Here is a 24,725-nt window from a genome sequence, read left to right as displayed (position 1 = left end):
CCAGCCTGTGCCCCTCTGCCCCTGCCCTGCCGTCCCAGCCTGACTCTGGCCGACGCTGGGGACAAAATGATCCCTATGTAACATTAAACTGGCTTATTTGCTTTATAAGTGCTTCATGTCGATCTAGAGAGAAAACAATACTTTTCTCCTTTGTTTGTCTTAAGAAAATAACATCTGGTTTTTGTTTTTCTTTCCTGTTTAAACAGGCAGACAGCTAATCCTCGTGGCCTTTGTCCTTGACATTGTTCTGCAAGAAAACAGAGGGGCTGACTTTGATTCCCTGTGCATGATTTACTTTTAGAGATGATTCAAAGGTCCTTTCATTTTTATTAAACAGTGAACTTGTCTGACTTTGGCACTCTCTGCCGTTCTGTGCAGGCCGCAGTGGCTCCCCCGGCCCTGGGCCCATTCCCTCTGACCCCTTGTCCAAAAGGGGTGACAGCCCAGCTGGGTGTGGGCACCTGCGGCCAGATGCAGAGGAGTGGGGCGGAGGCTGCCCTGTGGGGACCGTCCTTCTGCACCCATTCCAGGGGCTGCTTTTGGATGAGCAGGGAGCTGTCACCTCTCAGCTGCTGGACGGCTTGAGTTGGAAAAGGGGACAGCCACCTGCGTAGCCCCACAGCCTGGCTCTCCGCAAGGGGTTTTGGCCAATCATTTTGTAGTGCCTTCTTAGCAGCCCCGATGGTGCCTACAAATAAAGGGACCAGCCCTTCATGGGTGGCGACATGCTCGTCACTTGTAAGGGCAACGAAACCTTTTTTTTTCCTCCTTGCGGGGGTGGGAGTGTAGACAGCCCTTGGTGCAAGGGACGTGGTTACAGAGGTGGCTCCTGCTGCGGGTCTCCACCTGCACATCCTGGGCTCCTCCGAGGAAGTCCCCCCACTGTCCCTCTCCGGCCCCCTTGCAGAGTGTGCACGACGCTTGGTCCCGGCAGTGGGGCCCAGTCGGGCACCCCGCTGACCCTCTCCACCTGCTAATCGCTGGAAGTCGAGGTCCCCTGGGGCAGTCGGGACGTGCGGTTTAGGATACATTGTTTCCTTGTCATGTTTCTACGTGTTGCTACCTCAGTGATGGAATCTTGGCTTCTGACGCCTCCAAGAAGTTCAGGCATTCGGCTCTTTGAGACTGTCGTCGTCCTGGCCAAGGACGGGCGGTGGCGCACTTGAGCCACTTGCACACAACTGGCTCCTGACTTAACGCTCTGGAAACGAACGTGCTGAGGAAAAGTGCCTGTGCCGGTGACGAAGAAGAGAAGGACGTTTCGGACATTTCGTGTTGGACTCCCGTGGTCCCTTCCAACACCGAGGGCTCCGCGGGGGCGGGGGTCCCTCTCCTGTCGCCAGGCGCTCTGGCCGTGGGCGCTACTCCACCGTGGTCCTGCCTCCTTTCCAAGCACACTGGTTTTTAGAAGGAAATGCATGCTTCTCCTGCTAGGACCTAACCTTGAAACAGAACCCCAGCCACAGGACGCTTCTGTGTTCCGCGGCGTCCCCAGGGGCCGGTGACACAGCAGCGCAGCGCGAGGCGTCTGCTCCCCAGGCCAGATCCTACACAGCCTCGTAAGGTGAAAACATCTTCCCTCTTTACTGTTCCTTTTTATTTATGTGACCAATAGTTTTGTATCTTTTTTAAATTGTAAAATGCAATTGTGAAATTGAATATCATGCAAATAAATTATACATTTTTTTCCACGCATTTATAGCGTCTTTGGAGCTCTGGGCCAGCCCGCGTAGCCGAGGCGAAGGCGGATGTGGGGGCTGCTCTGCGTGGCCGCGGTGTGGAGTGTGCTGGCCAGAGCACCGAGGCAGGCCCGGGTGCTCCTCCGGTTGGGGCCCTGGGCTCCCGCAGCCTGTCCCGTTGGAGGTGTCCCTTGAGTGACTCGTGAGTGGACAGGGCCTGGGGCTCCCAGCCTCCCAGACTCAGACCCGGAGAACCGCTGTCTTCCCACCTACCTGCCCAGCGTCCTCATGTGCTCAGGGGCAGCATGTCCGAGACTGAGTGCACATCTGGTCCCTGAAGGTTTCTTCCTTGGGGGGGCCCTGTGAGTCCACAGTGGCAGAGACATGCCCTCACATGGTTGTGTGCAGTGCTCTGGTTGAGACGCTGTGGGAGGCAAAGACTGGGGGAGTTTTCCCTGTTTGAGAACAGACCCCACCCTTTCTCCCAGCCCCCCTCAATCCCCGACAGGGACTGCAGGACATGAGTGGCAAGTGGCTTCGTTACATCAAAATGTGGCAAAAGCAAGGGGAAAAATTAAAGCACATATTTTTATACTAGGTAATATTCTTACAGACTCTTGTGATGTGCAGTAGTCATGTTCTATAAAGTCACCGTCAACACTGAAGGGGGAATACTGAACCATCACTCCTGGGAAATAGAGTCCGGTTCCCGTGAGCCTCTGGTCACAGCATTTTTATAAACTGATGGATCCATAACTTTGTTTTATGTGCGCTGCTGTTTAAAGACACTTTAATCTGTAACCCAAGCGTGCATGAAACTTCTCTAACACACACATTTTCTCCATAAGGGCACATCTCGGCTTTCCTGTGCTCAGGGCATCAGCCCTGCACTTGGGGGCATTTGACACAGTGAAATCACCAATTCAGAAAACATGGCACTAAATAGACCGTGAGAAGGACACTTATTCACAGCACGAGAGCTGAGACTAGGAGGCAGCGTGTCGTTCCGTCGGACCTGGGCTGGGGACGTTCACATTGGGTGACACAAGCTTCCCACTGTTCTCTGCGAGCCCACAAAACAGCTGCTGGTTGAGTGGAGGCTGCAGATCAATGTTAGCAAAGAGGTGAATTCACAGACGAGGGACCGTGAATGACGAGTGTCAACTGCATGCCTCAAATGTCCACGCGAGCACAGCAGTGGACTTTTACGCAGCTACACTTTTCACACTGGAAAACAATTTTACTTTTGAATGGTTTTACTTTTGGATGAGGCTGACTTCACTTCCAAGATCTAGCCAGAAAGCCAAGAGACTAGGCAAATGTCGATACTTTTGTATTTAAATATTTGTAAAAGACATAACTGAATGTGCTTAATATAAATCAACCCAAATGCTAATTAGGGTACAGCTCGTCGTCTGTGCCGTCATTTTGTTGCTTCTCCCAGCGGGTAAGTGTCAGTGTCGAAAGGAGCGGTTCCCTTGCTTCCCCTCGTGCCGAGTTGTTGGGGGATGGTCGCGCCTTATACTCAGGTCCACATGTGCGCAGTTCTTTCTTCTGGTTCCTCTATGGCTCCCCTGTCCAGCTCTGAGCCCTTTCACCCCCAGGTCAGGGCTATGCCCGCCCGCACCCACCCCAGGCTGGACTTCAATCCCGGGGCCACAGCCCTTCGCTGCTCTGGACACACAGGGAGGGTGACGCACCAAGATGCCCCAGCATGAGCCCCAGCTCACACGCCTGGTGCACCTGGTGTTTTAAGACATGTGTTGGAATTTATGCTACTTCTAATGTAATACTGAAAAAATTCGCAAAGGTTAACAGCTGACTCCTTTTAAATGAATTAACCCCCTAAATATTGGTGTTTGTGCTATGCACCAGCTAGTTAGCTTGCTAGGGCCATCCTCTTCGCTGGGATCAAACAGGCTGGTCTTGTAACCGCCTGAAAACCCACTGAACTGCTTGGACGGTCGGACCTCTTTCTCCTTGGAGGAAAACAGAAGTGGGATCTGAAGGCCAAGGTCTGTGTCCCTTTTGTTGCTTGTATTGCTACCTTGTGGAGGATTTGGAGCTCTGATTGGATTCCCTTCCTCCAAAATAACAACCGCTGTCTGGGGGGCATTTGGCTTGAGGAGGGTGACAATGAGGTAGATGCCCCCTGGCATCTTAGAGGACAGTCAGGAAGCCAGAAGGTCATTCAAACGAGGCTTATGCCCAGTATCCCCTAGTCTCCACTCCCTCCCCACGGCATTTATTAAGCACCTGCTGCATGCTCTGGAAAAGCGGGCTTTCTGTTTCTGTGCATCCGGTCTCCCCTGGCCCTCTCCTAGCCCTGCTCCAAGCTCAACCCCACGCTGCGGGCTCAACCAAGCCTCACACCTGCCCGGAGTGGGTCCATGAGTAGACACCAAGGATGTTCTTGTCTGTCTGCACAGGCCGATGGCCTTCAGGCTGGAGATGCAGGTCCTGGCCCCGTGGGGCTCTCCTGTGTGGGGACTGTGTGGGGTGGGCAGGGGCTGTGGGGCTGGGGGCCTGGGAGTGAAGGAGTCACGCAAAGTGGCCTCCAGGGCTCTCTCTGAGTTCTGACCCCTTGGGAACAGGAGCAAGGCACTCTTCCCCTCTCCGTGAGGAGTAGGGACAGGCCTGGCACACCCACCTTTGCTCTTTTTGGCCAAAAGGAACGTTCTGCAAGCACCTTGGCGGGTCCCCAGCAGTTCCCTCCCCCAGGTAAACTCCCCTTCTCTGAGGCACATGCAGTCAGCTCCCTTCCCCCTTCCTCTCCAGGTGGGAGGGAAATGGTGGTGACAGTGAAGTAGAATCCCCCGCAACACTTCTGACCAACACTTCTGACCAAGGGAGGTGGCAGGGCGGGTGGAGGAAGGGACACCAAGTGATGAAGTTTCTCAGGCTGGCCGCGAGAGGGCACCTGCCTCGCGCAAGGGGCTGGCCTGGCTGGTCGCCAGCAGTGACGGGAGAAGGCCTGGACTCTGTTTACTAAAGGGACGAGTGCCTGGTGCTGGATTAGGGACACTTGCAGCACACGCACAGCCTGTTCCTACTAAAGTCTGTGCATGCGGGTATAGTCTTCCCTTCAAGCACGCGTCAAACCCACCAGCCTGTGCTACCCCACGGTGGTTCCCCGTCAACCTGCAGGTGTCCTGCGGCCCCTGGGAGAGGCACAAGGCACGGTGCAGCCTCGGTGCAAGGCCTGCTGTTCTCCTGCCACGCTCTCTCCTGCGAACATTCTCAAATGGTCCCAACGGATTACGAATCACAGAGTCCCAAGAGTAAGAAGACATTTGTGGGTGAGGGGTCCAGATGGGAGGGGACGGTGTCGCTGGTCTGGCCCCCACCCTACTCCCCACCCGAGGTGGCACTTCCCCCTCTGGATGTCTCTGCAGAGAGCATGCCCCCCCACCCCCCCAGTCTGGAATGTGTATCTGCTCCTTGGTGTTCACACCTCATCTCTCTAACCGCCCCCTGGTCTTCTCTCCTAGCTCCGCCATTTGTGATCTGATTTGGAGCCGTGATTCTTGGCAATTCTTGGAGGGACTGGGTAAGGGTGTGGCTGGAGGGTCTCCCCACCCCTGGCTAGACCAAAGGGAACAGCCGGGACTCTACAGCTCTCCTCCAGGGCAATTCACGCCAACATTCCCCCTTCTCTGCTTCCCGGCGCTCCCCAGCCAGGGCGCCTGCGTGCGGCAAACTCCTACCATAGGGCAATCTCTTTTTGACTTGGTCCTGTACTTCAAGTCCACGCAGCTACCCGGTGACTAAACAAACTGGACGCTTGATCAGTGCACACTGTGAGCAGTGCTGCTGGCTTCACATTCCGTTCCATTTTTTCAAGTCTGTTCTCCCCCTTTTCCTTCAGTGTCTAGAAAATCCTCAGACCCTGCTCTTTTGCTCGTTCCCACCTAGTCCCGCCACGGAGGGTGGCTTTGGTACTCAGTTGTGAGCCACTGGGCTCCTACTTGCTGCCACCTGCGGGCTTCTCCCCAAAATGCACAACACGTCCGAGAAAGGTCTGCTAGAAATGAGTTTATTACAAACAGGTGCGACGTCTAGAAGCATACACAGGTGGTGCTGACACTCTGAAAACACTGGGTTCCTGAAAGGACATTAGGAAAACCAGGAAATAACCCTTCTAGTGATGCTTAGCATGCATCGTTTTCTAACAAGTTAAAGAGGAGAGTTCAGAGAGGATAAGCGAATCTAAGGGTTGAAAATACTTTCTCCCAGTTCGGAAAGTGGCATCTTTCACCCGGTCGAGATCCTGTGCGTCCGCAGGAAGGGCTTTCGTCTTAGTGCTGGAGATCAGATTGCCACCAGGGCCTCACTAAGTCCTCATCAGCTGATGGAGGAGCAGAGACTGTGGCAGTCAGGTCTGGCCACAGCGCTCAAACGCAGTGTCTGTTCAGCGGCTGAATGATAAGGGTGCAGCTATCGGGGAAAGGCGTGTCTACGGGGCTGGACGGAGAGCCTGGTTAACCGGGGAATTTGGCGAGCTGGCGCCGGGCTTGTGCCAGCCGCGCTAGCCGCTCCTTCAGGAACTTCCTCTTGTCGCTGGTGTCGCTCCGTTCCTTCAGGAGCCAGCCGTAGCTGTCCTTGTCCTGCAGGAGCTGCAGCATGCCCTTCTGCAGATCCCGGCCGTACATCTGGAGGACGAAGTACTGGATGGTCAGAGGGATGTGGTTGGAGATGCGCTTGCTGACCTCCTGGAAGGAAGGAACAATTCACAGTTGGTTGAGGCGAGCTGCACTGCACCACGTGAGCATCGCGGCACCCGGCTTCCCGAGAGGGAGACCCGGGCGAGGACAAGGACCCTCCCCTGGGTTTCAGGCCCATCGGCGTCCTCTGTGTGGGAGGCGGAGGGGAGCCTTGCACGGGGCAAAGACGGTCCCAGCTCCAAGCCATGCTGCACTCTGGACTGCACGTCCCCACCAGCCGTGCCTGGCCATTAAGTGGGGACTTCAGATAGAAGAGGGAACATTTGCTCTAAGAAGCACAGACAGCACAAAAACTGTATTTCCAAATTATCTGCAACTCTGCTGAAAAGGTGTCATGGCTCATCTTTCATCAACACTCAAATGATTCAGCAGAAAGTAGACGCTGGGCTATCAAAAGCCATAGAAGGAGCCCCTGAGTTACCTGCAGGTGGACACACTCACCAATTCCTCCCTGCCCGGGCCCCCACCCTTAGGGAAAGCATTCTCTTTCCCAGGATTGGCTGCCCTCGCAGGAAGGTGAAGGGTGCCGGGACCTCGGCAAGTCCTGCTACCTCTCTGTGCCTCGGTGCCCTTCCCTATAAAGTGGGGACACGGATAGCACTGGCCTCGTGGATGGTTACAAAGATTAAATGGGTTAAAAGACACAGGTTTAGAGCGATGCCAGGCACGTAATGAGCACCCAGTGGAAGTCAGTGGAGCGGGTCGGCGAGACAGAGACGGACACACAGTTCGTGTTCCAGGGCCACAGCGAGTGAAGGGCGGGGCCCATGTCCCAGCGCAGACGGGGAAGGAGACAGGGACAGGCAGAAGGAAGGGGCTCAGGAGCGATGCTGGGGCCAGGGCAGGGCGAAGCCATCGCTACCTGCAGCTGGTGCATGTGCTCCCTGGGGCAGGTCACAGGAATCAGCCGCGGAACTGCCACACGCAGTAAGAGCCTCAGTGGGGCGTGGAGCACTAAGCTCACGCATGGAAAACACACCTACCGCCAACAGTGGAAGATGTCATGGGAGAAAGGGCCCTTTGCAGTAGACACAGCAGTGAGGAAATATGTAGGCGTAAACCTCAGAAATGTGCACTGTCTGCACAAAGACAACTTCAATGTACTCCTGAGACCCCCTGGAAGGAGGCCTTGAAAATGGGGAGACCGTGATGCCCTCGGACAGGAGCCTTGGTGTCAGAAAGACATCGACTTTCCCTACGGAGACCCAGGCAGGGAACACAATCCCAATAACTACACCAGCGGTTCTCTCTGTTCCTAGGAAACTGGGTAAGCTAGTTCTAAAATTCATAGTGAAACTGGAACAAGCAAAAATACACAGAAAATGTCTACATAAAAAGAAGTGGGGGCCCAGACACTTGTACACCCATGTCCATAGCAGCACTGGTCTCAACAGCTGACAGGTGAAGCCACTCAGGTGTCCATGGAGGAAGACAAGGTGACACATACATCAGTGGAATATTACGGTCTTGCAGGGATTAAAACTCTACAACATGGACCATGGTGGAAGACATCATGCTGAGTGAGGCAAGCCAGTCACCAAGTGACAAATACTGTGTGACTCCACTTGTATGAGGTCCCTAGGGTAGTAAAATCCATAGAGACCGGAAGCAGAAAGGTGGGTGCCAGGGGCTGGGGAGAGGGGTGGGGAGTTAGCGTTTCACAGGGACAGAGTTTCAGCTGGAGAAAATAGGAAAGTTCTGGAGATGGATGGCAGTGATGGTTGCATGACACAGTGAATGTACTTGATGCCATCGAACTGAGCACCTAAAAATACTGATAGTCAAGATGGTAAAGTGTATCTTATACATATCTCAGCACAGTGAAGAACAGAAAGAAAAGAAGTGGGGGTGGCATGGGCAGTGCTGGCTGTGCTGGGGGGTGAAGCATTGCACAGAGATGCCCGGATGCGACCACGTTGACACTGATCGAGGACAAGACAGCCAACAGACCAGAAGACGGGTTCCAGACAAAGACCCGAGTGCAGAAGGGAAGAGAGTGCACAGCAGGGCATGTCACTGTCGTGGGGACAAGATTCTCTGGATCGATGGTGCTGGGACAGCGGCTAGCCATCTCCGTCCTGCCTCATTCTGGACATCCAGTGATTCCAAAGGCATCATGGGTACAATGTAAAAGTTAAAGTAATAAATGACTTGAAGAAAATATTGTGCAATTGTTTATAATCTCAGAGACACAAAGTCCTTTGAAAGTATGACCAGAAAACACACAAGCCCAAAAAAGAAACAACAATTAAATCCAACCCACAAGTCTAGAAAACTTCAGCACGGTCTAAACCCACCAGAGACAAAGTCACAAGGCAAATGACAAAATATAGAGTATTTGCATCACAAGTGACAAAAGTCTAAAACCTCACTGTGCCAACAGCTCCTCCTGGATGCACAGTTTGCTACACAAGAAACAGAAATCACTCTCAACACTCAGAAAGAGGGACGACCTTGCTGCCGTAAGAGAACTGCCAATTAAAATTAAAAGATGTCACTTTTCACCCATACGATTTCCATACATGACTCTCAAAAAACCTCAACGACTTTAGGTGTGGACTAAACTGGCCAGAGCGGTAATGTTTACCAGTCTGCAATGGAGCTTTCCCCAGGTGTGATGGTCAGTTCCGTGGGTCCGCTTGGCTAGGCCAGGGCCCCCAGTGGGCCCGTCAGCTCGGATGTGGGAGTTGCTGGGGGGGCATTCTGCACACACAGTTACCATCTGCAGACTGTCGACTTCAAGGGGATGACCCTGCATAACCTGGGCAGCCTTACCCAGTCTGCTGAAAGGCCTTGAGGGCGCAAGTGAGGTTTTCCTGAGGAAGAGATTCGGCCTATGGACTCAGCCGCCCACCCTAGGATTTTGGACTTGCCAGTCATCACAGCCCCACAAGCCAATTCCTTGAAATATATTTCTTTATATACGTATATCCTATTGCTTCTGCTTCCCTGGCACTAATACACCAGGCATCTCCTTTCTAGCAATTTACGCTTCCAGATACATGATGTACGGACGAGGCTATTGGGGTCAGCGCCCTTGCTTTAGCACAAGACTGGAAACGAACTACTTCCACGAACAGGGGACTGGCTCAGTGCGCTAGGTCCATAATATGGTCCTCTCGGCAGCCGTTAACGAGAACGAGGAGGGTCCCTATGAACTGAGGCGGAGCAACTCCCCAGCACAGCAGAAGCAGCGGGGTGCAGAACAGCATGTGTACTCTGCTACCCTTGGTGTAAAAACAATTGCAAAATGCACATGCAGGGCCGCTTTCCAATACACGGATTTGCCCTGGGAGGACTGAAAACCTGGAGAGGGGCTGCTTCTGGGGAGGGAGCTGCCTGGCTCTGGTGGGGTTAGTTGGAGATTCATGTTCCATTGTTACTCACTCTAGCTTCTGGATTCTGCGCAGGTGCACGCCTTACCTGCTCATTCTGAGAGGGGGCATGCAGCAGACAGGTGCTGAGCTCAGCTGCAGGAGAAGCAGTGTGCACTCCTGTCCTACCCTTGACTGGCTTCACTCAGCCTGTGCACTTCGCAGTGTCTGCAGGAGTGCAGTCTGGCCCTGGGTAGCGGGTCTCTATCCAGTAGCATGGGCATCTTCCCAGAGCCCGTGAACAATGCAGAATCTGGGCCCCACCCCAGACCTGCAATCAACACCTGCATTTCAGCATGACGCCCGGGAGGCCTGTGTGTGTGGTGGCGTTTGAGCAGTGCTGCCTTCACGCATCCAGATGGCGAACTGATGGAGACGGCTGGCAAACCAAGAGATGACACTCTGCTTTACCTGTCCAGGTTTCTACATATCCTGATGGCTCTACCCGAGTTGCACCTGTACTCACAGTCCCCTTCCCCAGGATGAATTGGATTGCACGTTCGGTTGTCTGAAACATGCAGTATCAATGAAAGCATGTGTCCATGGGACAGCTTCCACTTGGTGAGCTGCCACTGCATCCCAATGCTGTGCTAAGGAACGTATCCACATCTGACTCGTGGAATAGTCACTAGAACCCCGTGGAGAGATTCCACTTTACAGAGAAGAAAGCCAAAGCTCAGAGAGGTTAAGTAAGTTGGCCAGGGCCACACAGCTAGTCAAAAGCAGATGTCAGTGGCTCTAAGCCAAGGCCTCTTCTATCGAGGCTGTGCTGCTCCTGTGGAGGCTCAGAAGCAGCTGAAGAGTGGAGCTGAGCCGTGGTCACCTGCAGGGAGAACAGGACTAGAGAGAGAAGCCTTTGTTAGAAAAGGAAACGCCCCTCTGAGAGGTTCGCAGACTCACCTGGTGGTAGGCCATCAGGTGCTGAAAGATTTCATCCATGGAAGAAGAATCTTTGGAGTTCTGTGAAAGTTTCAGAGAGCCAAAACTCGGTGATTTTTTAGTTTTCTCTTCTTCCACCTCCTCCTCGCGGACCTTCTGCAACGCACCCCTGTAAACCTGGTCCTGGCAGTAGACGATCTGCTCCATCTGGAAGTGAAGTCGGATCGACTTCTCAGCTTCTTTCTCTTTCTCTAGTCTAATGTCTTCGATTTTGGTCTGTGGCAAAAGAGAAATACGACTCAGTTTCCCTCAGGCAGCGACTCCCTGAGACACAGGAAGATAGGTCTCCGGAAAGCCCACACGCATCGGCTTCGACGTGCGTGAGAGAGCACAGGCCCCGCCCTGGCTGCTCGGAGTGGGGGCCCACCCTGGCCGAGGGTTTGAACCTCCAGGGGAAGCCACCTGTGTGACCAGATCCCTCCCAGGGCCTGGGACCTGCACGGACTCTGTCCTCAGGCGCCATGACTCAGCTCCTGTCCTTTGTCCCTTAGGGGATTTCGCACATGCAGGGGAGGAGATCACATCCACCAGAGAGCACGCAGGGATTCGGGAGGCAAAATTTCAGCCAGGCAAATTCTGGATTTCGCCAAGTTCCTGGGACGTTTAGAGAAACTGGGGGAGGAGGAGAGACGGCCACAGAGGACATCTGCACCCTACGGACCTTGGTGAGAGCCACCAGGCACCACACTGGGCGCGTCCCAAACATTTCCCACGTCTGTCACAACCTTGCGAGGAAGGTCTTCCTGGTCCCATCTCATGGATGAGGAGCCGGAGGCACAGGCTGGCGCAGGGCATGTCCCGAGACCTCCAGCTCCCCCCAGCTGCGCCGGGGACCCTGTTTCTGAGAGTGGCTGAGTCTGGCTCCTTGGCCCAGACTGGCCCCCTGGCTGTGGGGACAGAGGGTCTCTCGTTTCTCTTGGCTCTTTCTTTACTCTCAAAAGGTACCATTTTAATGAGTTTCTGGATTTGGGCCTATTTTATTCAGATGTGCTAATCTTCTACACTAACTGTGGACCTCTTGTTCCCCCGAGTATAAACACTCTCTCTCTTCATTGCTTTCTCTTAGACACCACTGGTAAAATCGCATTAGTAAGATTCGCGGGTGAGCTCTATTATTTGCTTCTTTAAATATACACAATAAAGTTGAAATGGTCGTAATCCAAGAAATCTGTATTTTAGTGTCAGGCTTTTTTTTTTTTTTTTTTTTTTTAATAACATACAGTTGATTTTACCTTGGCAGTTCTGTGGAGGTTAAAAAATTCTTCAAAATTCCTTATCGAAACATCTGAGAAAGCCATCCGGACCAAATCTGATCAAGAAGAGAAAAACAGTTCAATATGGGTAGGATCATTTGTACTTGTCCTAGATTGCAAAAAATATGGATAAAATGGTGAGAAGAAAAGTTTCCTCTCTCTCTCCCTCCCTCCCTTCTCCTCTTTACCATAAAAAAGGGAAGGCATGCTCTTTTGCTGGAAGAACTCACTGGAAGAAATTTAAAACCTAAATGTTAGCTGGTATATATTTATTTGACATTTAAACTTTTTATCCTAAATATAAATAGTTGCAAAGAATGTAAATTCTGGTAAATTATAAATATACTAATATTTTATAATAAAGCTGTCAAATCACTCTTAAATATACAATGAAATCTGAATGACCACATTATCCATTTGAAAAGAAATATAAGAACAAGCTCCTATTTAGATAAAAAAGGACATTATTTATCTTTTACTTTTCAAACTCATATTTCTATTCTACTTCCTCACAGAATTTTTTTTGTAATATAATGTACCATATCTTTATGCTTGAATATCTTTTATTAATCTTCATATCACATATTTCCAGAACAGAAATAGTATATATATATATATATGTATATATATATATATTTGAAACTGTTTTGTATGATTAAACATACAAGTATTACAAACTTTCTTCTGGAGTGAATTAAGAGTGTGTAATTGACCAAAACAACACAATTACACGTTTGGGTATATAATTATTCAGCCTAAAAGGTAAAATTTTATTGGAAATACATCTGTTAGTGAGCAATTATGAGGCTGTCTCCAGCCCCTTAGTTTATGATCTATGAGTGATTATTAATTAGTGCTAAAATGAGCCAGTCGAAGTCTGAGCAAGGATGTCACCAGTCAAGGAGGAGGAAAAAGAGACTGGACAGCATCAGGAAAACCTAGGAGGCAGAGCATTTCAGGACGGATGTGACCTGTACCCGTAGTACCCTACAGTTTCCGACCTGCCCGAGACACGTTACAACCTCCTAGTTCCTGCAGCACTGTAGGGTGCTTGAAACATGCCTTCATGTCCAGTTATTTAATCATTGATTTCATGTCTCAGAAACTTCAAATAAACAGAGTATTCTGAGCATGTGAAGTAGCCACAGCAGTGGAGGAGGGTGCAGGTGTGGCTTGATAGGAAACAGGAATTTGGTCTTTGTCCCTAGTTCCTGACACAGATTCCTAAACCCCTTGGGATTTCCTGGCTGCTAGAAGCGTCTCTTGTTCTAAGGAGAAAGCGCTTGGTGGGCCCCTAGGTAGCTTCAGGGTGAGGGTGGGTCACCAGAAAGACCAAGACACAACTAGAGGCTTAGAACTTTCAGCTCCAGGGAGGGGAGGGGGCCAGGACATCAGGTTGACAATCCGTCCTGCCTACGTGATGAAGCCTCCACGAAACCCTGCGAAGGAAGTTCCGAGAGCTGCCGGCTGGTGAGCACGTACCCGTGCCGTGAGGGAGGTGCACCCCAGCTCCACAGGGACAGCAGCTCCTGCACTCGGGACCCTGCCAGACCTCGCCCTAGCTTCCTCTTCACCTGGCTGTCCTTTTGTGTCTATAATATCCTTTACAGCAAACCAGGAAAGGTCAGCAAAGTATGTTCCTGAGTTCTGAGAGCTATTCTAGCGAAGGATGGAGCCTGAGGAGCGGGTTGCAGGAGCCCTGACTTACAGACGGTCAGGTAGGAGTGCAGGGGGTCTGGGACTTCAGATCGGCATCCGTAGCTGGGGGAAGTTGTGTGGGACTGAGTCCTTCAGGTGTGTGTGGGGTCTGCACTGTCCCTGGGCAGTTAGTATTAGAACTGAATCGAGCTGCTGAACACCAAGTTGGCATCTGGAGAATCAGAGAGTTGCTTGTTGGTGCTGGAAACCACCCCAGGAGGAAGGCTCTGAAGGAAGTGTACCACTGGCTTTGGTTCACACCTCTCCCTGCCCTGGAAATAAAATGCCTAAAAGTAAAACCAAGAACTCACCAGTCACCTTGTGCAGCATATCGATGGCCGGCTCTTCCAGGGTACTGATTTGCTGTTTGACGATAGTCTCAAACGTCTTGTAATTCACAAATCCTGGCAGCTCTCTGCCACGATACTGACATTCGAATTTCCAGACCTGTCTACTTATAATTTCATAACCTACAGTAGGAAGGAAATAGCTCCGGATTATTTTATAAAAATAATCTCGTAGATTTTTCTAAACATAATACCATTCTGGACTTCCTGAAAATATGAGTGGTGAGAAAAAAATATGATCAAATCAAATCTGACCTGCGAATTGTAAAATATCCAGGGATTGCAATGAAGAAATAGATCTCAAGATAATTTTCCTTGGTCATTCAAGATGGGGAGTGTAGAGCCGGTAAGGTACCAGAAATCAGCAAATGTGGCAAGTTAGAGGGTGAAACACTCTTGAAAAGGAACTTTAGTACAAACTCTTGTAAATCCAATTTTATTTTTACCAAAGAAATTGTATCATAATAGAATATTACGTTAAAGAATATTGAAACGGAATATACACAGAACCATGTGCCCTTTGAAAAGCAGAAGTGATGGTGAACGCTGTCTGGACTCAGCTGTGCAGCACACGCTCACGTGTATCTATAAATCCAGTGCAACGCACAGTGACCGGCACATTGAACTGTATTAATGTCACATGGTAGCACTCTTGACTGTAGAAAATGTTTCATTTTCCTCCATACTTTTGGAATTATTTCTATTCCCAACCACCTAGACTATGGGGTTTCCATCCAGGGTGGGAATTCAGAAGGGCTCTGGTTCCTCCTTTTGAAGAACTAAGCGGGCATGGCTGTCTGATGCCCTTTCTTTGCTCAGGAGATATTTTCCCTCGGGGATTTTTTTATTGAGATATCATTCACATACCATAATAAGATTCGCCCCATTAAAAGTGCATAATTCGATGATTTTTAGTTATCTTCACAAGTGATGCCACCATCCCCACTATCTAACTCCCAAACATTTCCGTCACCCCAAGGAAAACCCCCAGCCATCAGCAGTCACTCCCCATTTCCCCCTCCCCTGCCCTGGCAGCCACTGTTCTGCTTTCTGTCCCCGGGGATTTGCCTGTTCCAGACATTTCCTATCAATGGACTCACAATATGTGGTGCTTCGTGACTGGTTTCTTTAACTCAGTGTGACATCAAGACTCACCCATGTGGCAGCATCTATCAGTGCTTTATGACTTTCTGTGGCTGAAAATATGCCACTGTCTGGTGTCATAGGCTAAATTGTGTCCCCCACAAATTCACGTGTTGAAGCCCTAACCCCTAGTCCCTCAGCATGTGACCGTTTGGAGACAGGCTCTTTTAGGAGGTAATTAAATTGAAGTAAGGTCATTAGTGTGAGCCCTCATCCAATCTGACTGGTGTCCTTGTAAGAAAAGGGGATTAGGACATCGACACACACAGAGGGACCACACAGAGGACACAAGGAGAAGATACCATGCACAAGGAGAGAGGCCCCAGAAGAAACCAAACCTGCTGACACCTTGATCTTGGCCTTCCAGCCTTCACAATGGTGAGATAATACATTTCTGCTGTTTAAGCCACCCAGTCTGTGAGGCTTTGTCATGGCAGCCCTGGCAAACTACTGCACGTGGATATATCACTTGTTTTTCCATTCACCAGCTGATGGACACTTGGGTTCAGTGATACAGGACAGAGCAAATGTGGCTTTTGTGTCACTAACTCCTTATTGTGGCTGTCCTCACCAACGAATGCCCCTCCTCTCTTTCAACCTAACATACTGGGCTTACAATGGTACCTTGACTAACCACCATGGGCTGAATGTTTGTGTCCCCCCAAAATTCATATGTTGGAATTTGTTTTATTATTTTGGTTTTCTGGTTTTTTTTTTTTTTTTGAGATGGAGTGTCACTCTGGCACCTAGGCTAGAGTGCCATGGTGTCAGCCTAGCTCACTGCAACTGAAAACTCCTGGGCTCAAGTGATCCTCCTGCTTCATCCTCCTGAGCAGCTGGGATTACAGGTGTGCACCACCACACCCAGCTAATTTTTCTATATTTAGTAGAGATGTGGGTCTCGCTCTTGCTCAGGCTGGTGTCAAACTCCTGGGCTCAAGTGATCCTCCTGCCTCAGCCTCCCAGAATGCTAGGATTACAGGCGTGAGCCATTACACCCAGCCAATATGTTGAAACTTAAACCCTAATGCGAAACTTAACCTTAAGAGGTGGGGTCTTTGGGAAGTACCTGGGATTAAAGGCGCACCTCATTGCATTGCACTGTGCAGACACTAAGGCTTTTTCCAATTGAAGGTTCACGGCAACCCTGAGTTGACCAAGTCATTGGTGCCATTTTTCCAACAGCACATGCTCACTTTGTGCCTCTGTGTCAGTATTTTTTAGCAATAAAATATTTTAAAATTAAAGTACATACATTTTTTTAGACATAATGCCATTATTGCATACTTAGATTATACCATCATATAAACATAACTTTTATATGCATCAGGAAGCTAAAAAAATTGTGTGACTTGTGTTGTTGCAATATTCACTTTAGTTTGATTGCCTGGAATTGAACCCACAGTATCTCTGAAGTATGCTTAAGGCACCCTCATAAAAAAGAAGTCTGAGGGAGCTTGTTTGTCCCTTATTCCATATGGAGACACAGCTAGAAGGTGCCATCTTTGAAGCAGAGACCTCGCCCTCACCAGACACTGAGTCTGCCAGTGCCTTGATCTCGGACAATTCAGCCTCCAGAACTGTGAGCACTACATTTCTATTGTGTATAAATTACCCAGTCTAAGGTGTTTTGTTATAGCAGCCCAAAGGGACTAAGATACTCACTTCTCTTGAAATTGTCTTCAATTAAAGCACTCCATTTGTAGAACTCTTTGCGGAGTTTGGTAAACAGCCGAGTGTCCTCCTCCTGGACAATTTCCTCCCCTTGTACTAAAGCAAGGATGTCCTGGTTAAATGCATTAATTTTCTGCCAGGAAGAAAAACATCAGTATAAGCACAGACATTTCAGATGTCAAGTCAAGGTGGTTGGGAGGTCGTGTGTATGTTGAGGGTGGGGAGTCGTTCTTCGTCTCCTTATGGGCACTGCGGAATCCCGGAAAGAAGACACTTTGGCACCAGAAACCCATCCCTCCCCTTACTGCCTTCGGGACCTGGGTGAGTGCTCAGGATAGAATCAAGGGCAAAGAGTCAAGGAGATGAGACATGATGCCCCTCACTGCTGACTCCGCCCTCACTGGGCCCACCGCACCCTGCCCTGCCCTGCCGAGTGCTGCGGACCACGTATTCAGATCCGCTTTGGGGAGTGAAGAAGCAAGTGCTTCAGGCACATGCGTCTCCCCCTGGACGCGCTTGGCAACACTCACATCTATCAAGAAGAACATTTTCTCATTCTCATCTTCTGGTATGTCCACACCAAATTTTTGTAACTCCTCTGTTATTTTCTGGTGACTTTCCTTAATTTGATTTTCTAACAGAGGCAGAGATTTCTGAGGAAAATGGAGAGAAAATAATGGAAATTTATAAATATGGACAGCGAATGAAAACGACATCCCAGGCCTCCTGCAGAGTAGCTGCATGGTCCACCTGACTTCCCAGTTTCCTCTAAAAGGGAAGATTTTACAGGTGGAAAGAGGGTACATTAGGGGCCTGCTTTCTACCCAGGTCTCCCCACTTTCCCACTGCTATAGAATCAGCCTCAAGAGCCACTAAGACACCCAGTGTGCATGGCTCCCAGGCCCTATAAGAGCAACACAAGGAGAAATTCCTCCTGTGATCATATCACGTAAGCTCTCTGCAGGGAGATTAGAAAGATCCAGCTGCCTAGTAGGTTCTGAAAAAGTGGCAGTTGGAACAATTTGAGATTCAACAACTGTTAATGTTTTTTAACAGACAAAAAGTTAGCAGGGACTTGTGCTTCTAACAATATGGTGACTGCATGTGCTGGCAGTCTTGCTCTTCCATGGCAAACATCTAAGCACGGTTAAAATCTTCCAACTGTCCCTTTAGATGTATCAGGGTGCTGGCAAGTTAATGAGGGATCTTTAGAGGCCAAAGCCAGGTGACAGCAGCCTCCCAGGGACTCAAGCAGCAATGATGCCAGATTCAGCCTCAAGGACACTTGTCTAGGTAAGAAAACTTGAGTCTATGAGCCGGATTTGGTGCAGAGGCAAAACATCAATCCCCACAGCTTGCTTAAGGTGGGGATTCGAATAAGGGAGCACCCTCTTTCTGCATGCAGGTGGGACCCCAAACAGGCTCCACTCTCATCATCACGATCAGCTGGAAACCCTGTTCTCCACCCACACTCCTGGGCCCGGCGTGGAAGACCTTGAACCCCGGCACTGAGTTGAAACTTTGAAAAAGCAAAAGACAATGTGCAGGCAGATTTGAAAAAAAACCACAGAGAGCTCTGAGAAATAAAAAATATGTTCATTACAATTGCTAAGACATTATAATGGTGGTTGGCAATGAAAGTCCATTAGTAGAGTGTGCATAAGGTTTTAATTTTTCTTTAGGCCAGGCGGATAGAGTCTGCCACCACACCAAAGTGTGGCCTCCTGCAAACAGCATCCACACCTCCTGGGGGCTTGCCAGGAATGCAAAATCTCAGGCCCCACTCCACACCCACCAAATCTGAATTTGCATCTTAACAAGGTCCCCGGGAGATCTGTGTGTACAGTAGTGTTTAGGAAGCCAGCAAGGTTCAGCTCTGTGTCTTTTTAGAGAACAGGCAGCTCTGCGTGTGCTTACGGAGATGTGCATGATGAGCTCCGTGGTCAGTCTTTCTGCCAGGCAGGGAACAGTGGCCCTTCCTTCCTCCAGAAGATTCCTAAGAAAGAACACAAGGTAGGCGTCCATCTTGATGTAGACAGAACGTGCAAATCTGCAGCCCGCTGTTGGGGGAACTCAAGGCCGTCACTTACAGCTGAATGGAACGCCTTGCCATTGATACCCGACAAATATGCAGAACAGTATTGCACAGAATTATGGGTGAATTTGAGCAATCTCAGACATTTCAACAATGGTATGGAATGATCCATTCCAGCTGATATAATAAACGTGTCTCATGACATCTGACCACACAATTGATCTTCATAAAAATACACATACAAATCTATAGATATATTTTCGTAACATATACCTGCTTCTACGTGCAAAAGATATCTATAAGTAGACATGATGCGTAAGGTGCAGGTCTTCATAAAAACATATCGATGCCTAAGTGTGTGGATGAATACTGAACTGGGGTAGACACGCCCTTGTCCAGGAGAAGAACTTAAACCACGGGCTGCTTGGAGGAAGAAAGCCAAGCATCTTCTCACTCTACCCAAGTTTGTGGCCACAGGGAGTTATTACAGGGTTTTCTACATTTTAAAGGACCTTTAGTATAAAGGGCAGGAGAAAGGTATGAGCCTACGTGCATATTTGCAAGAGTAAGCTTCAGTTTCTGTACCTGCCAATTTTTAAAAAAATTGTGGTAAACTACATATAATATAAAATTGACCATTTTAAATATTAATATTTTTAAGTGCACAGTTCAGCGGCATTAAGTACATTTATGTTGTTGTGCAACCATCACCACCATCCATCTCCAGAACTTTCTCATCTTCCCAAACTGAAACTCTGGCCCCATTAAACACTAACTCCCCATTCTCTCTCTCCCCAGCCCCTGGCACCCACCATTCTACCGTCTGTCTCTATGAATTTGAAGACACAGGGGCCTCATACAAGTGGCATCGTACTTATTCGTCCTCTTGTGACTGGGTTATTTCACTGAGCATGACGTCAAGGTTCATATGTGTTGTGGTGTGTGTCAGAATTCCCTTCCTTTCTAAGGCTGAATGGTATTCCATTGTATGTGTAGACCACATTTTTTACCGGTCATCCATTGATGGAGACTCGAGTTGTTCTACCCCCTGGCCATGTGAGCAGTGCTGCTATGTGCAGGTGTGCAGGCACCTCTCTGACACCCCTGCAACTCTGGGCGAGGCCTTGCTGTAGGCTTCCGAGAGAACTCAATGTAAGAATGGTTACAACTCTACATGTTCCCATCGCTTTAAATCTAATCAATTTATCAGTCTTTTCCTTTAAAAAAAAACTTTACCTTTGGCATGAGGGTCTTCACCGAGGGTATAAACTATCCGTCCACATTTTCTTCGGGGATGTGTGTGGCTTCTTTTTTATATTTAATTTTAAACTTCAACTGGTATTCATTTTGGTATAATGTTTTAAGGGCACTATTTAAATTTTTTCCCAAATATGAAGCAAGTATCCTAATGCCATTGATTGATAATCAAACTGATGCAACCCGTTGATTTGAAATGTGAAATTTATCATATATCAAATGTGTGTATCCGGGCCTATTTCTAGGCTTTTTACTTTTTTCTTCTATTTGTGTTTCTATTCTGGTCCCGGCACCATACTATTTAAATTATTGTATGCAGTCCTCTCCTTGTTTTGGCTGATTTTTAATGTTTTTTTGCAGTGCTTTGTGAATTCCCCTTTCGTGCTTCCAGGCGAGTCATCGCCCTGGCACAAACGCGCGCACACCCACACACACACACACACTCTCTCTCCAAACATCTGCTTCAGACCGATGTCCTCGGTTTAATTTACCAGTGTGAAACCCGGACGGGCGCACCTGAAATGGGCGTGGTCCTCGAAGAAGGCCTTCTCTCTCTGCAGGGCCTCGGCCAGGCTCAGCCGGTCCTGGATGTCCTGCTGGCCCCGGCACTTGACGATCATGTAGCCCTTCTTCAGATGGCACACGAGGTTGCGTACCACATCCACCACCTTGTCTTCGGTACCTTTGTCCACCAGGTCAGGCTTTGTCAAGATTCCTGCGAGCCGGAGACTCAGGTCAGAGAAGGTTCCGCGTCACGAGGCAGAGGTGAGGGCAGCTCCCATCCCCAGCCACTGGCCTTCCAGGGTTCCTCCCAGCCCTGCTCCTACAGACCGAGGGGCCAACGGAGCCCCCGTCCAGGGGGAGAGTGGCAGGGCAGGCCGCGTGCAGGCAGTGTGCCCCTGCTGGCGGCCATGGGGCCCTTCCTGAGCCCCTGCACTCAGGCCCGTGGCACGAACGGACCACATTTTGTGTATCCCTTCGTCTGCCACGGACACTCGGGCTGCTTCCACCTCAGGTGCGTCCGTAACGGATACAACTTGCTTCCTGATTTTGTCCCTCCCTCTGAGCTCACCATGCCTTTTCCAAACAGGTAGATAACGGTTACCAATCAGCCTGTGGCCAACAAGAGTCAGATGTGGCTCATTTCATCTGGCCTGGGTGGGCACCAAACCTGTCACCTTAGCAGGTCTTACCTGCTGCATGTGGGTCCCCCAGCCCCGTGCATACCAAGCAGTGCCCACCAAGGTTCAAAGGACACTTTCCCACCAGCAGACCACCTACCACGCTCAGGTCCCCCTCTTCCTACCTATGGTCCTGTCCCCCTCGGGGTCCACCTCCTGAGCCATGCTCAGCGCCTCTGTGGTGGCGATGTCCACGTTACTGGGGACCACCACCAAGTTGATTGTCTCCTGCTTGTTGATGTATTTCTTGATGAGTGCCTTGATCTACAAGAAATCGAGAGGAGGTGAGCATTGCAAAGGGGAACAGGAACTGAGACAGGTCCCGACCTTGCACCTGCTTCAGGTCCTCAGGGGTATTTCCCAAAGAGAAGTAACTACAGAGAAATTAACCTACAAACACAAACATGGCAGCACCACCCAAGACGGAGTTATGGGAAACCAAGTTCTCTGTGGCAGAAACAGAGCTACAGGGCAGGGAAAACCACAAGGTGTTAGCTGGTTAACGACCCCCTGAGACCTGAGGTCTGATGGTCATAACAGAAAACACCATGCAAAAAGTGCTCGACTCCTTCCCTAAATCTCTAATTTGTAATGTGAAATTCACTGATATGCAGATATCATTATACCTATTTCCAATGTTACCTCTTTCCACATAAAACTCCTTCCTAAAACACACCAGTTTAGCTATGCCACAATGTGTAACTAGAACCAAAAATCAGTCATTGCATAAAACACACATATGCACATAGAATGTGTTTCCAATTTTGCCTGTTTGCCTCACTTTCCCCAGAGAGGCTTCCATCAAACTTGCTGAAGGAGATTTCCACCAATGGGGTCTCCAAATTCCCCACTCATGCCTCCAAATATCCACTCATTAAAACTCAGCTCTGGACTCTGTTGCTCCCCCTTCCCTCTCCCAACCTCTACCCTACCCCAACCCCAAACCCCGCCAAGGCCAAGGCCAAGGCCAAGGTCAGATGGAATCTGAGGTCGCACCTGGCGCCCGATGTCAGCAGGCTGATTGCCCACAGCCACCCTGGTGATGCCGGGAAGGTCTATGAGAGTCAGATCCGGGACGTGGGGGGAGCTGATCTCCAGGCTGATTAGCTCATGACTGATCCCCATCCCTTCCCCAGCGATGACGTTCTGGGCTAGACAAGAAGAACAAGAGAAAACTCCAGTAAAGCTTAGGGTGGCAGTATGTCATTACAGTGAGAACACTGAGAGCACCTTCCGCCCTCTGTGAGTCATAGATAAAAGCATGTTTGGATCAGATTCACTTTTCCGTGATCGCAACTAAAAAGGGCCTCAAAGGATAACTCAGTTTTTTCCCTGCCCGTGGCCAGAACTATCTGTGGAGAGATCTCGTGAGGACATCCCCACGGGTGACACCAACCTACAGCAGTCCAAAGCGGAGCAGAGTGAGAGGTCCTTCCTGGCGGCATACCTAAAACCCTCCCGCTGAAGTCGGGAGGAAATGAACAACGAAGCTGACTGCAAACAAATAAGAACACACGGGCATTCCTGAAACATATGCTAGAAAATTTTATCAGGCAACGTGGTTATAATTAGCCAAGACGGGCATTGGTTGCTGGGCTTCCATTAAGACATTTTAGCCTCATCCTTCCTCCTTAAGAATGAAAAATGTATGATGTGAATTTGTGTCATCGAATTGTTAGCTAATACCACTGCACTCTTTTCTTTGGGTATGTTTGACACCAATCCAGAACTTAGACTGGAAATAACAACAACAGCCTGTGTGCAGCACACAGTCTGCTAATGACCCTGGTGTCCATGCGCCCCAGACACGAGCATGAGCTTAGGTCCTGGCCAACGGGGTACATGTGAAAATGCTAAGCCACCTTACAGGAAGGGTCCTTGTAAGGTGGGGATAGGCCCTTTGCCATGGTCCACCGGCTCTTATGTGGACTCGCCGGCTGAATCATGAGAGGGCCTTGGGGACAGAGTCCACACAAAACAGAGAAACACAGTAAGTGTCTCAGTTCTGGACACTGGAACCCTCAAACCAGCCCACCTCCAGACTTTCATGTGACAGGGAGGTGGGGGCAGGGGAGGGGAGAGAGAGAGAGAGAGAGACAGACAGACAGAGAGAGAGAGAGAGAGAGAGAGAGAGAGGACTTCCACACTGTTCAAACCACTGTGGCAGCAGCTTGCTTGCACAAGTGGTATCAATACTCCCCTCCATCCCTGTGTGCATGTTACTTTACAGTGTGGCTTTGTCACTTCTTCCATCAAGAGTCGGTCCCTTGAAATTGGGCTTGACCCTGTGGCTTTCTCTGACTAACAGGATATTATAAAATGTGACACCAGTAGAGATCGAAAGGCACTACGCTTTGGGGCTTGCCCTCTCCAGCTGCTAGGAACCCCTCTTGTACCATGTAAAAAAGCCCAGCCAGCATAGCCTCCTGGGAGATGAGAGACCACATGGAGAGAAGGCCTGGGTGTGTTAGCTGAGGGCCATCCTAGACCATCAGCCCCAGCCAATACAGCCCAGAAAAGAACTTCCCAGGCCATCAAATCATGAGAAATAAAAATTTTTAAGCCACTATTAATTTTTTTTGGTGGGGTGGTTTTTGTGTGTGTCCCCCCCTTTTTTTTTTTTTTCGCTTTTTGTTTTGAGACAGGGTCTAGCTCTGTTGCCCCCACTAGAGTGCAGTGGCATCATCACAGCTCATTGCAACCTTGAACTTCTGGGCTCAAGTGATCCTCCTGCCTGAGCCCCCCAAGTAGCTGGGACTACAGGTGCATGCCACCACACCTGGCTAATTTTTTTCACTTTTTGTGGAGATGGGGTCTTGCTCTTGCTCAGGCTGGTGTTGAACTCCTGACCTCAAGCAATCCTCCTGCCTCAGTCTTTCAAAGTGCTAGGACTACAGGCATCAGCCACCATGCCTGGCAAGCCATCCAGTTTTGAGATGGGTTTGTTACACAGCAGGGGTTGACTAATGCATACAGTTATTTTGAGTTTGCTGCCACAGGCAGCCAACCTACTCCCAACTAATACAAAATCACAGTTTGTCCATAACATCATTTAACTGTCTGTAAGAGTCAACAAATGTTACTTAGTGCTCCTGTCCGTATGAAAGCAAAACCCATCCTTCCCTACTGCTGGGTGTCAGTTCACGCCACTTCAGTGCTTTCCCAAATGACTGACACTTAATCACGTGACATGCTAGGAAGAAAATGAAAGTCAGTAAAGAGTCATTATCTGTTCATCTCACAGGCGCTGCTCTCGGTCAGCTAGCTGGCCCTCGCCTACACTGCCAGTGTGATCTCCCCTTGCAGAGGCTTCAGATTCGTCTCTGTGTCCACGGAGGCCTGCCTCGAACTAGCCCGAGCTAGGATTATGCAAAGACATGTGTCCCCTTCTCTGAGGAAAGGCCGAGTGGGGTTCCGTGAC

General features: G+C 49.7%; 2 protein-coding genes across 4 annotated transcripts in view; one reads left to right on the top strand and one right to left on the bottom strand.

The window, feature by feature from the left end:
- The window catches only part of TMPRSS2 (transmembrane serine protease 2), a 39,762-nt gene extending 38,067 nt beyond the window's left edge, over positions 1–1,695 (top strand). For all 3 annotated transcript variants that reach the window (XM_045540701.1, XM_045540702.1, XM_045540703.1), the window contains exon 14: positions 207–1,695. In XM_045540701.1, coding sequence (XP_045396657.1) covers positions 207–218 — 12 coding nt within the window. In that variant the 3' untranslated portion in view covers positions 219–1,695. The remainder of the gene's footprint in view (positions 1–206) is intronic.
- Positions 1,696–5,699: 4,004 nt separating this feature from the next.
- Positions 5,700–24,725, bottom strand: part of MX1 (MX dynamin like GTPase 1) — a 29,218-nt gene continuing 10,192 nt past the window's right edge. Inside the window, exons 7-16 of the mRNA XM_045540700.1 lie at positions 22,301–22,455; positions 21,430–21,568; positions 20,640–20,838; positions 18,749–18,827; positions 17,362–17,484; positions 16,823–16,964; positions 13,979–14,137; positions 11,949–12,025; positions 10,678–10,932; positions 5,700–6,391 (exon numbers count right to left, since the gene is read on the bottom strand). Of these exons, the coding sequence (XP_045396656.1) occupies positions 6,161–6,391; positions 10,678–10,932; positions 11,949–12,025; positions 13,979–14,137; positions 16,823–16,964; positions 17,362–17,484; positions 18,749–18,827; positions 20,640–20,838; positions 21,430–21,568; positions 22,301–22,455 (1,559 nt within the window). The 3' untranslated portion in view covers positions 5,700–6,160. The remainder of the gene's footprint in view (positions 6,392–10,677; positions 10,933–11,948; positions 12,026–13,978; positions 14,138–16,822; positions 16,965–17,361; positions 17,485–18,748; positions 18,828–20,639; positions 20,839–21,429; positions 21,569–22,300; positions 22,456–24,725) is intronic.

The sequence above is a fragment of the Lemur catta genome, chromosome 1, assembly GCF_020740605.2.
Source record: "Lemur catta isolate mLemCat1 chromosome 1, mLemCat1.pri, whole genome shotgun sequence".
NCBI lineage: Eukaryota > Metazoa > Chordata > Mammalia > Primates > Lemuridae > Lemur > Lemur catta.
Note: the sequence above shows the minus strand (reverse complement) of the source record. Positions and strands in the feature narration are given on the sequence as shown.